The sequence below is a fragment of the Cyprinus carpio genome, chromosome B5, assembly GCF_018340385.1.
Source record: "Cyprinus carpio isolate SPL01 chromosome B5, ASM1834038v1, whole genome shotgun sequence".
NCBI classification, from domain to species: domain Eukaryota; kingdom Metazoa; phylum Chordata; class Actinopteri; order Cypriniformes; family Cyprinidae; genus Cyprinus; species Cyprinus carpio.
This window is the reverse complement of record NC_056601.1, coordinates 30,894,494-30,907,181: the sequence shown is the minus strand read 5'-3', so window position 1 is coordinate 30,907,181 and position 12,688 is coordinate 30,894,494. Positions and strand designations below refer to the sequence as shown.

Sequence of the window (12,688 nt, the reverse complement as noted above, 5' to 3'; positions counted from 1 at the left end):
GGCACTCTTGGATCACTAACGTGGACATTGCCTTCCAGAGGGACTGTGCCGTGACTTTTGTCACCCAGAGGGTGAAGTCAGTTGCCAAGTGCAGCTTCTGCATCAACCCTGGTTCGGTACTACCCTTGTGCATTTGTTTTAGTACCTTGGCTTGGTGGAACTGCAAGATAACCATGTCATGCAGGGCAGAGGTGGCTTGGCCCACAGCACTGTAAGCTTTGGCAACAAGCGAGGTCGTCAGCTTACAGGCTTTGGAAGGGAGACGAGGATGATTCTACCAAGTGGCAACGTCTCCCCGCCGTCGAGGGTAGTGAGGGCGGAGGAGGCAGACGAGGGGCTTCTGGCCAAAAAAGCGGCTGTCCATGACTTTGTCAGCTCATCCATGCACCTCCGGCTAAAAAGGCAATGGTGCAGCAGCTCCGGGTCAGATTCAGTGGTGGCGACAACACCCAAGGGGGGCAGCCCTGCCGAATCTTTATCCTCAGAGGACAATAGCCCATCACCCGATGCCGCGATCGACATCCGATCCTCCAGCAGCACACAGAATGAAATGTTTGGACCGTCGCAAGCCAGGCCATCAAAATCACTCAGGAGCCACACGGGACATTCCCTGCAGGAGGAGTGAGAGGTCCATGGGGACGTGCCCGGCAGAGAAGCTCTCACTGTGACCCTCAGGTCAGTGAGAGAGAGAGGTTAGATCGCAGCAAAATCATGCTCATACGCTCGTAAGGAACACATGAGTCATCCACAAACACAGCTTCAGCGTGTTGGATGCCCAGACACTGAAGACAACGATTATGTCCATCAACAGAGGACAGGTAATGACTGCAACCAAGAGAACACAGACGGAATGGCATCTTTAAAAAGACTTGAACCGACCGTGATTTGCTCTTTTAGAGAAACTGCTCTTTCAGTTGAAGTGCCTGGTGACAAGGGTGTTTGCTGTTTGCACTGGAACACCAACCAGGAAGAGTTTCTTCCAGTCAGATGAGTAAAGGGGTTTGTGGAGATCAAGCACTATCATCCACTCGGCTCCGAAACAAAAATCTGAAGAGTGGATGCACCTGCCTATTTATACCCATATGCATGGGGACTGGCTCAGCACTATTCAGAATCCACTAGCCAAATTTTATTGGTGTTTTCTCTTAAAGTCAGAGAGGATTGGGGTTCCCAAGTGAACCCCCTTTGTTGTCACGACATAATTTGTAGTGACCGACAGATAGGGAACTGAGATTGTTTTGAAATCAACTAATCAATCATTAAACTATATCGCTTGCATTTAATTTTAACTTTAAGGCTTCAAAATTAATTTTCAAATGTGGAAAAGTCCAAACATTTACCCAGACAAAACGTCTCCAGTTTTCCTGACATCAAATGTGATGTAAACGGTGAAAATATATCAATATTTCTCAGATTTAACACTTGTTGTTGTTGTTGTTGTTGTTTTTTCTGGATGTTTGTCAGGCAATTTGTGATTGGACTTATCTTCTGATCACAGTTTCATAATAAAGGTATGGCAATCCATTTTGATTTTGCATTGTTTTCATTCGTACATGACCCCCCACCCCCCAACCTCCGACATAAATTACTACATTACTGTTGCTGAAACATTTATATTGTTAAACAGAGGCTTGATATTTCAACTAAACCTGTTGACCTCTTAAAAGATATTTATTTTATGGACCTATATTTCTACTAAAATATATGTTAAAAGTCCTTCCACGTGTCTTATTTTTATTTCTCCTTAGGGAATTTAGGAGAAACATCTGAGACAATGTGGATAATTGAATAAAACATGTCTAAAAACTCCATTAAATTTCCTGAACCATTTTGAAAAAATAAAACAATCCTCTAGGACAACAGTGGTGTTGAAGCTCAGGTCTCAGATTGGCCGCTTAGTCACATCTTCGCAGAATTACAATGGGTTTAATGTGTCGCCTGCAGATATTATGTTTTTCAGGTCCAGAGAGGAAATCTGGGTCTTTTTAGAGGGAGATGACTGTGTCATCTGGCACATCAGCGCCTGGCCACAGCTGCAGAGACAGACAGACAGACAGACAGACAGACGGGGCCCCAGCTCAGTCTGTGGATGATAGAGCAGGATGGTTTCATTGCTGCATTCCTATGGAGAATGGTTTATTTTCACTGGAAACAATTGTTTGTGGCAAGAGTTTTGGAAGTGCTTTTACCTAAATCACTGCCAAAAGTCCATCCTGTAGCATTGTCGCCCTCTATAGGTGACCTAAAATTAACACACTTCTCCCTTTAAGAATGAATAGCATTATTCAAGTGCAGTGTAACTGAATCCACCCTTACAGAAGTCATTCAATTGGGTATGTATATTTTGCTATACTTTATGTAAATACACAGACCAAAGGAGCTTATTACATACCAGAAATGGGCTGAGTTGACATTACACGTCCTCACATGCACTGCCTCGATCCTGGGTCCTCCTGTGCCATGTCCAAATGCCATGTTTTGTAAATTAAGTAAAATAGAGAATAAATAATGAAAACACAGCAAGAGATGAACGTGATTACATCTTTTAGGTATATATATATATATATATATATATATATATATATATATATATATATATATATATATATATATATATATATATATATATATATAAACAAAACTGAAGGACATTAGCAAAGTCACTGAATTTCCAACCATCAAGTTAAATTTCACAGGATTTATTTCCAGTCCAAAAAAAAAGTTCAGTTTACTCATTATATTATTTTTTATTTACATATAAAAATATATTGTACTGTAGAATTAAGTTTACATAACAGAAATTCTGAAAATTCAATAAACATTCTTTAATATCATAGTCTTATGTTTTTCCTAGTATCCATATTACAATATTTACATTTAGTCACAATTATGCAAAAGCACCTGCAAGTGGAGAAACATTAATCTATCAAAAATATTTCTAGTTTTGTCATACAATACTAATATATATATATATATATATATATATATATATATATATATATACATATAAATATACACAACACACACACACACACACACACACACACACACAAACACCATGTAACCACACGTATATATTTCAATATATGTACACACCATACAGATAGATTTAAAATCACAAATTATTATTGTTATTTATAGATTTAAAATAACAAAATATTAAAGAAAATTCTCTCGATATATAACAAAGTAATATTAATGTAATAATAATAATACAGTACTATTTATTAAGATATACACATGAATAGATTTTTTTTAAATTTTTCTAAAAAATTCTAAAAGTTCTATCTATTCGCATTTCATATATTGTTTTTGACAAAAGCAGAATAATACGAAAATATATTAGATTAAAATACAAAAATCTATTATAAAATGGCTCCTCAAAACTACTGTAGCTGTTAAGAATAAACTAATTAATAATAATTTTATTATATTCAAATCGTGGACTAGCCAATATACAACAGCTCTTAAACAATTATAATGATAATCAGAGTTTTTCAAAACTTAATATTTTACTTTCTAAATGAGCTAAATTGCCTTCTCTTGAAGATACTACCTGTTGCTGTGACACCACAATAATAATGATAAAATTATAAATAAAAGCGATTAATAATCACTGAAACATATGAATGATTTATGGTACAGCGCAGCCACATGTAACCCAATTAAAGTAACTAAAATATTAAATACAAACAAATGTTTTTTTTGACAGATGTATCACTGAATCATCCTTCATCAACTCAATGTCTTCTACATTGTGTCACCTCAGAAGGACTAATGCTATTTAAAAATTATTGTTGGATCTTCATTAATTAATTGAAGGTTTTATAAGTTTTGGTTTAAACACTGCTCCCTCAGAGTGTTAGTCAAACAGCAGCTGTTGTGTTCTGACTCTGGTTATTCATCAGCAGACTGTGGGGGAATCTGACACAGACACAGCTGCTCTGTGACCTCAAATCCTTCATATGAACCATTCAGATACAACAAACTTCAGAAAACATTTGACTTTTAACAAACAAATAACAGCTTTAAGTAAGAATTAGTGGATTTTAAATAATAATTTCCACATACTAAGCTTTTTATCAAGTTCCTCTGAAACAAAACCCAACAAATGGACCAATCAGACTCCGCCACATGGAGGTGGATACCTATCAGCAACCCATATCTACTGTACTGACCCTCATTTCACCAAAGGACCTCAATCTTTCTGGATACGGTGAGGTCTCCCATCCTAACCGCAGTATGTGGCTCACACTGTTGGCCCTTCTGACTCTGTGTGCCACGGGAAGAAGCACTGAAAATGTCTCAGAAAGCAGCCCTGAGAAAGAACAGCTTGTTATAGCCAGAGGAAAACTTATGGTGAGTGCTCAGTACTATAGCTTGGATGCTTGATATATGTAAGGAGTTTTGCTCTAGAAAAACACTTTCATATATTTGTTTTAAAATGTTTTGGACAATACAAATACATAGACTACCAATCAATAGTTTGGGGTAACTAAGATTTCATTTATTTTATTTGTATTTTTTTGAAAGAAGTCTCTTATGCTCTCCAAGGTTGCATTTACTGTATTTGATCAAAATATAAAACCAGCAATATTGTGAAGTATTAATAAAATTTAAAATAACTGTTATTTTATTGTACTATATTTTAAAACGTAATTTATTCTTGTACTCAAAGCTGAATTTTCTCCAGTTTTCAGTGTCTCGTGATCCTTCAGAAATCTTTCTAATATGCTGATTTAATACAGAACCATTCCTTATTATCAGTGTTGAAAACAGTTGTGCTGCTTAATATTTTTATGGTCTTGAAGTCTACAATTTCAAGACCTCAAAGAACATTTGATAGAGTTCCTTGAGTTACAACACTTGTTTTCAGTGTTATGCAATTGTTAATCTCTCTTCAATCCCTTCCCAGGCTCCTAGTGTAGTGGGATGATCCATAAAGAAGATGCCAGAGCTCTACAATTTCCTGATGGAGCGATGGGCATTGTAGTATCCTGACACTGATTACCATTGAAATTCACTCTCATTTTCTTGTAATTCCAATGTTTTCAGTTTAGTTCTACAGTATAAGTCTTTTTAAAGAATGTTGAAAGGTATCTTCCATTTTTCTTATTGGTGGTTATTGTAATTTTGATGTTTTACAGGGACGTAAAAGTTAATGAAATCTTTACAGGCCCAGAGTGCCGTTTTCTGTGCTGCCATATGTTTAAACGCTTTGAGGCCGGGGTCATGCGCTTCATGGCCTCAGAGGTCATTTGTCTGCTGCTGTTAACCTTAACCTGCTGTTTAAAGTCACAACCTGGAGTTCGATTCAGGAGACGATAAAACCCGCCTGATCTTCTACAACGAGAAGGACGAGGAAGTGAAGGTAAGGACAATGTAATTACTTAACATGCAAATGTCCGTTTTTCTTTTTCTTTTCAGTATTTGCATTTTTTTTTTTTCACTTAGCACTGGACATTTTTAGATGTTTACTGTATTTGTTACTTGCTGAAAAACTTATGCAAACAAGTGTCACATTCTGTCACAAGAAAACCAATGACAAATTTTTTTTTAATTAATCTATTAATCAGCAGTATATTCTCTTCATCTTCTCCTTTTGAGTTTCACAGAAAAATAAAAAAAAAATATTTAAACATTTAAATATTTAAAACAAACCTGACAAGGGGTGTAAAATGAATTATTTTTTTTTAAATTTTTTTAGAAATGCTAAAACTTTCAAAAGATTCACAAAGGAGGTAAAAAAAAAAGAGTTATTGAGAAAAAAATTAATATTACGGTATGTATTTATAGCAAAACATGTAAAAGCCATTAGAGAAATACACATAAGAATATAACTTTTAAAGTAAAAACAGAAGGAATATAAAGAACTATAAAAATGTGGGGGGAAAAGATGCAAAAACTATTAAAAACCTTAAATGTAAACTAAGCATAAGAATATATTTTTAAAGTAAAAACACAATGAACAAAACTATACAAATATGAAAATAAAAGTGCAAAAAAATGTGTGTGTGTGTGCGTGTGTGTGTGTGTGTGTGTGTGTATATATACATATATATATATATATATATATATATATATATATATATATAGATAGATAGATAGATAGATAGATAGATAGATAGACAGATAAACACACAAGAAAACAAAAGTATACAATATAACGAATGTAAAGAAAATAACTTTAAAAAACAGAACAAATATAATAAATTATAAAAATGTGAACCATAAAAATATAATGATTAAAAAATCTGAAAATAAACAAGTAAAACTAAAATTACTTTAAATATAAAATGTCAAACTAATTAAAAATGTAAATAACATATAACAATAAAATATACAAACTATAAAGATAATAATATAAAATGCAAAAACTAACCGTAAAATTGAGATTGTACAAGTATCTTTCACTCTCTGACCTCAGGTTGTTCCTGTGAAGAAGATGAAGGCAGATGAGATCAGCAGTTTGTTGGATTCACTGGGTTTCTATAAAAGGTCACAGTAAGGCGAGGAGGTCCCTGAGGAGGTCAAACATTTCCCTTTAAAGGCGCCTCGGGTCGAACTGTGACCCCCGCTGGTCAGCGCCGGAACTGCAGCCCGCCGCCAATGACGCGCAGAGTCTCAACGCTCAGAAACACGACTCTGCACCGACACACAGATGGCTGGAGGCAGTCTGGCTCCTAATCACACAGATTTTACAATAAACTTCTTACATCTTTGGCTTGTGTGTCGTTGTTTTGTTTGGTTGTGTTTCATTAAGATGTAGGCTTTTATACATATATATATATATATATATATATATATATATATATATATATAATAAATACATGTACATAATACATGTGACTTCAATTTTCTCATACATTTTCTAATATATGAACATATATAAAATATATTTTAAACTATTAAAAGGTAATCTCTAAGGAGGTATCCATATTTAAATATATATTTGTTTTTCTCCTAACAGTGGTGACTGAAACCTAGTTAGTTTTTTTTTTCATTAAATTTAATACCCTTTTTGTATGCATTATATTGTATTGTTTAAATATTATACTTGTTTTAAGCATAAACCTCACTAACTTGGTTAAATCTCATGTTTTAAAACAAGTCATAATTTGCTATTTGGATATAAACAAACTTAATTCAAAATATATACTCTGGGGGCAAATTTGTTTTTTGCTGACAGGTGTTTAAATTTTTTTAGCTGGAAAACAAGTGAAATACAGAATATGAAAATGATTAGTTTTTTTATGATTTACAATTGATTGATTGATTTATTTATTTTTTACTGTTGTTCCTATGGTTACCATGGTGAGGGAGCGAAGTCTTAATCTGATGATGTCAGACTCCATCTGTTTCCTCAGATTTAATCTGATTAGTGCTTGGAAGACTCCAATTAATCTCACCCACACTAACTGAAGTAGAGAAGTGTGGATGAGCGTTTCATGTGGTCTGCAGCATGCCTGTGTTCTACACACCGATCCCTCAGAACCTGAGAGTGGGTCTGGCTAACGTCAGTGGCTCAGTGTTTATAAATAACAGGACGCGAGACAGCGGAGACTTCAGGGACCCTTATCAGGATAATGAAGGTGAGACATCTTCCAAACACAATGCAAATGACTCCACAGCCTGCCTAGATTATATAAATTACACATTTGTTAGTCACAATGTTAAGACTGTGTCAGTTTAATTTAGCAGTTAGTGGTAACCAGTCTTACTTTTCAGATTCAAATTAGACAATATAACATTTTTTGTAACTGAACTGAAAAAGTCATGACCAGTCTTGAAGAATAAAATTGGATGACTAGCTTTTAAGACTGTATGTAGTTTATGAAACTGGCCACCGGTTAAGTGATCTTGCCGAACGTGTTGATCTTTCACCCTATGCTGTCTGTGCTGCTGTCTAGTGTGTGCTGAGGTGGCGTCTCATCTCCCGCTGCAGATGCTGCTCTACTTCAACATCTTCTACTTCCCCTTCTGGTGGATCTCTGAGGTGCTAATGCTGCACTTAAAGGTGCATTCAATTATAACCATAAAGATATTTTCAAAAAAACAAATCCTTACTTCACAGGGGTCATATTATGAGAAGTTCCTTGACCTTATGAAATAAAACAAAATACATTATGAAAACATATTCAAATTTTTAGTTATTTTAGTATCATTCATACATTTTTTTTTTTTTTTTTTTTTTACTAATTCTCATCCAAGCGCTTGTCTATATATTTTTTTTTTTTTTTTTTACAAATTTGTCTATATAGTTATTTGTTTTATTTAATCTTCAGTTTTAGTTATTTTATCCCTTCAAGTAAAACTAAATGAAAATGAGAAATGCTACCTTGTCAACTAGCTGAAAGAAATACATTTTTTCATTATTTTTCATTTCATTTCAGTTAACATTTATTTAATTCATTATTTATGATTTACACATAAGAAAACAGTTTATGAAAACATGTAATAACAGGTTTATATTTTGATTTCATTCTAATTGTAAGATTTTAGTAATTTGTAATTTTATACTAGTTTTATACTAGTGTGTATATATATATATATATATATATATATATATATATGTTTATTTATTGTAATTAATTTTTTTTTTTTATTTTTTCTTTTTTATTAAGCTTATAACCCTGTTCTGAACCTCTGCAAAACACTTACAAAATTCTAACTTTAGCAGCATTGTAAGTGGATCTCAGGGAAATAATAAAATGCCAACCGAACTGTTTAAAACTTTTTTTTGTCTATAACATGCAGAAGGTTGAAGAGGTCAAGAGAAATAATGTGTTAACAAATGAGTTTAATAACAAAACACTTTCAAACAGTTTTAGGGAGCATTTAAGTGGCCTTGCTGAAAGTGTTTATTAAAACGAATGCATGAACATCACATCCTTAAGAGCTGCAGCTGGCAGACCAATGCAAGGTAAAGGGTGTTCAAACATTAGAACGGCTCCTGTATCCATGGTGATGGTCTACCTTTGTGAACGGCACACTTAAGTTCAAGTGCTACTGTTATATATTGTACATTTAGTAGCTCAGTTAAATCACAACAATTCAATGAGATGCTGCTGTAATTATCATTTATAATGTCAAGACATGAAAAATCCTCCCTCCCTGCTCACCTACTTGTAATAATATTTGGATAAGTATTTTTTTTTTAGGTCAGCTAGGGTTGTGGATATTTTTAAGGTCTTATTTCATCTTACCTCTGTTTCTTTCTCCATTTCCATAGTTCAGTTATCTTCCAGCGTATTACCAGTGTCTGCTGGTGACGGGGTTGGTCCTGATTAGCATATTCGAGGTGTTGCGGGTGTATCTCGGTTATGTTGGGAATCTCAAAGAGAAGGTAATGCACAAGAAATGTTAGAAATCATTCATCTAAACAATGCTCCTGGCCTTATAGAGCCTGTATGCATAAAGGGAGATAAGTAAAATAAAATCTAAACAAATAATTAAATAACCATTAACAAAAGAATGAATTAATGAATTTTAGTAGCAATCTAAAAGAAATGTTAATGCATATTATAAAATGAGATACAGTACAGACCAAAAGTTTGGAAACATTACTATTTTTAATGTTTTTGAAAGAAGTTTCTTCTGCTCATCAAGCCTGCATTTATTTGGTCAAAAATACAGAAAAAAAATGTAATATTGTGATATATTATTACAATTTAAAATAATTGTTTTTAAATTTATTATACTTTAAATTATCATTTATTTCTGTGACGCAAAGCTGAATTTTTAGGATCATTATCACATGATCCTTTAGAAATCATTCTAATATGATGATTCATTATCAAAGTTGGAAACAGTTCTGCTGCTTAATATTTTTTCAGGACATGTAATACTTTTTTAGGATACTTTGATGAATAAAAAGTAAAAAAAAAAAAAAGAAGCTATGTTTTTAAAATATAAATATTTTGTAATAACAATATGCACTGCTGGTCAGTAATTTGGCGTCAGTCATTTTTTTTTTCTTTCTTTTTTTTAATAAAATTAATACTTTTATTCAGCAAGGATGTGTTAAATTGATAAAAAGTGATATAAAATATATTATTAGAATATATATTATTAGAATTTTTATTTTTATTTTGAATTAATGCAGTTCTTTTTAACCTTTTATTCATCAAATATATTAGACAGCAGAACTGTTTCCAACACTCATAATAAATCAGAATATTAGAATGATTTCTAAATGATCATGTGATAGACTGGATGTTACATGTGACACTGAAGGCTGGAGTAATGATGCTGAAAATTCAGCTTTGCATCACAGGAATAAATTATTTTTTTAAGTATATTCCAATAGAAAACTATTATTTTAAGTTGTAATAATATTTCACAATATGACTGTTTTTTCTGTATTTTTGATGAGCAGAAGAAATTTCTTTCAAAAACATTAAAAATAGTAATGTTTCCAAACTTTTGGTCTGTACTGTACCTTAATTCTTCCTTTCTTCATTCTTCTCTTTAGGTTCCAGAGTTGGCTGGATTTTGGCTGATCTCCTTCCTCTTCCAGCTGCCTATCATCCTCTTCTTCATCACTGATGAAGACACCATCATTCTGCCTTTGGAGCGGGCCGTTCACTCTCTCTATCTGACTTTCTTGCTGGGTGAGCTGCTGGCTTCGTTTCTGCCCCTGCGCATCATGACTCACAAACTCACCCAGCAGTTTCACATGAGGCAGTTCGGCCCCGTCCAGGGTCTCCATACAGCAGAAGTGCTGCCTCTGTTTGGACTGCCGTATGGGGGCAGGAGTGTTCTGCCTGTGAGGGACATTCAGCCTCACTGAGTGAGAGATGATGTATTATGAAGGTTTATGAAAGCTGGTGGTTAAAGATCTGGGCGTGTAATCGAACAATTGGTATGGTCCTCCACAATGTGACCTTCAGAAATAAGTGCACTTGTGTTGCAATAAGAGTACGTTATGTGGTAAATATACAAAACCATGACAAGTAGTAGTAAAAAGCAGGGTGGTGGCTAGTTGTCACACAGAAGGTTGCCACAAACTCTTTGGCTCAGTAACTGTATGAGGATTTATGAGGATTGGAGTTCAAACAGTCCAAAACAATTCAAGTGCAATTACACAAATGCATGTTTTGCTTGTTTTTTCTAGTTCAGGAATGTCATATATTGAATACAACTTAATGAAGGCAGATTTTAACTTGAAGACTGGACTGTATTCCTAATTATTTTTTAAAATAGGCAGTTTAATGAAAGTATCCCATTATGAAAGCTTACCCCATATATTAGGACAACATTATTGGCAAAAAAGTAAACATGTTAAATAATTGCATTTATAACCTAAAGTATTTTTTATACACATATTGACTTTCAAAATAAACCCTCACTGATAAAAATTCACTTTAAAAAATATACTGGAATTTTTTTTTTATATTGTTTATCATTATGAATGATACTTATAATTACAATTTTTTTTTAAAGTAACGAATGCATTAGGATGAATAAAACTAATCAAAAGTGACAGTAAAGACATATAATGTTATATGTACATCATAATGTTACAAAAGATTTCTATTTCAAATTAGTGCTTTTTAACTTTCAATTCATCAAAAATTCCGAAAAAAAAAAAAGAAATGATCATGGTTTATCTATAAACAATATATTAAAATAGGAAACAGTTATATTAAATTGAAAAAAAAAGAAAAAGAAAAAACTAAAAAAATTTTTACACACACACACACACACACACACACACACACAAAATGTACATATAATGATGTATAAAGTATATACACACACATATAAAATACAACATCATAGATCACAACATAACAAATGAGGGGGAGTCGTGGCCTAATGGTTAGAGAGTCGGACTCCCAATCGAAGGGTTGTGAGTTCGAGTCTCGGGCCGGCAGGAATTGTGGGTGGGGGGAGTGCATGTACAGTTCTCTCTCCACCTTCAATACCACGACTTAGGTGCCCTTGAGCAAGGCATCGAACCCCCAACTGCTCCACCGGGCGCCGCAGCATAAAATGGCTGCCCACTGCTCCGGGTGTGTGTTCACAGTGTGTGTGTGTGTTCACTGCTCTGTGTGTGTGCACTTCGGATGGGTTAAATGCAGAGCACTAATTCTGAGTATGGGTCACCATACTTGGCTGAATGTCACGTCACTCACTCACTCAGTGTATATATATAGTGTTAAAAGATGGTGGTTCTTTGATAATGTTTTAAACACCTGTCCACACTGCTGCAGAACAGATTCACAAAATGACTCATCAGCCTAAACTCCCATGAGGCACACAGACATCAGACATACTCCTTTCCGTGACATAAAGACCTGTTTCAATGAATATAATTGACTGTCTTAATGCAAATTCAGCTAACATACGTAAAGCCTGTATACAATTCTTTATAAGAGTAAATAACTTCATATAGGTATTCATAAAACAGAATGTAATGCCTTATACCTTTGCAAAAGTACCTGCAATCAGTCATAACATTTAACATAACATAACAATATTACCTATAATTATTACACCTTTAAAGAATACAATGCATAACAGTCGTCACATTTTTATTTATATAAAGTTTTATACAATACAGATTGTTTCCATGCAGCTTCACAGTAACAAGCAGACAACTAACAGTTAATGTTGCAAAATTCACCAATTAAGAGAATGAACTGACACATACAGTAAAACCATCCGATTTAATGCACTTTTT

At 33.8% G+C, this 12,688-nt stretch overlaps 2 protein-coding genes across 3 annotated transcripts; both read left to right on the top strand.

Moving 5' to 3' along the window:
• The first annotated feature begins 3,989 nt into the window (after positions 1-3,989).
• Positions 3,990-6,723, top strand: selenoe (selenoprotein e). The gene is given in 4 exon segments (XM_042723431.1): positions 3,990-4,359; positions 4,916-4,992; positions 5,296-5,371; positions 6,428-6,723. Coding segments are annotated over 4 exon segments (522 nt in total). The 5' UTR covers positions 3,990-4,134; the 3' UTR covers positions 6,572-6,723.
• Positions 6,724-7,262: 539 nt separating this feature from the next.
• Positions 7,263-11,349, top strand: zgc:112294 (transmembrane protein 17A). Of its 2 annotated transcripts, none has more exons than XM_042723430.1 (4): positions 7,263-7,592; positions 7,911-7,996; positions 9,233-9,346; positions 10,475-11,349. In XM_042723430.1, exons 1-4 carry the CDS (start codon positions 7,463-7,465, stop codon positions 10,790-10,792), a joined length of 648 nt encoding a protein of 215 aa, XP_042579364.1. In that variant the 5' UTR covers positions 7,263-7,462; the 3' UTR covers positions 10,793-11,349. The 2 variants fall into 2 exon arrangements, with proteins under 2 accessions (XP_042579364.1, XP_042579363.1); XM_042723429.1 differs by having other exon boundaries at positions 7,911-8,017.
• The last annotated feature ends 1,339 nt before the right edge of the window (positions 11,350-12,688 follow it).

Coding starts and splice junctions, on each gene's coding strand:
- zgc:112294 (XM_042723429.1), top strand. CDS start 7,463: ATGCCTGTGTTCTACACACCGATCCCTCAGAACCTGAGAGTGGGTCTG. Junction 7,593..7,910: donor CCCTTATCAGGATAATGAAG/GTGAGACATCTT, acceptor GCTGCTGTCTAG/TGTGTGCTGAGGTGGCGTCT. Junction 9,347..10,474: donor TTGGGAATCTCAAAGAGAAG/GTAATGCACAAG, acceptor TCTTCTCTTTAG/GTTCCAGAGTTGGCTGGATT.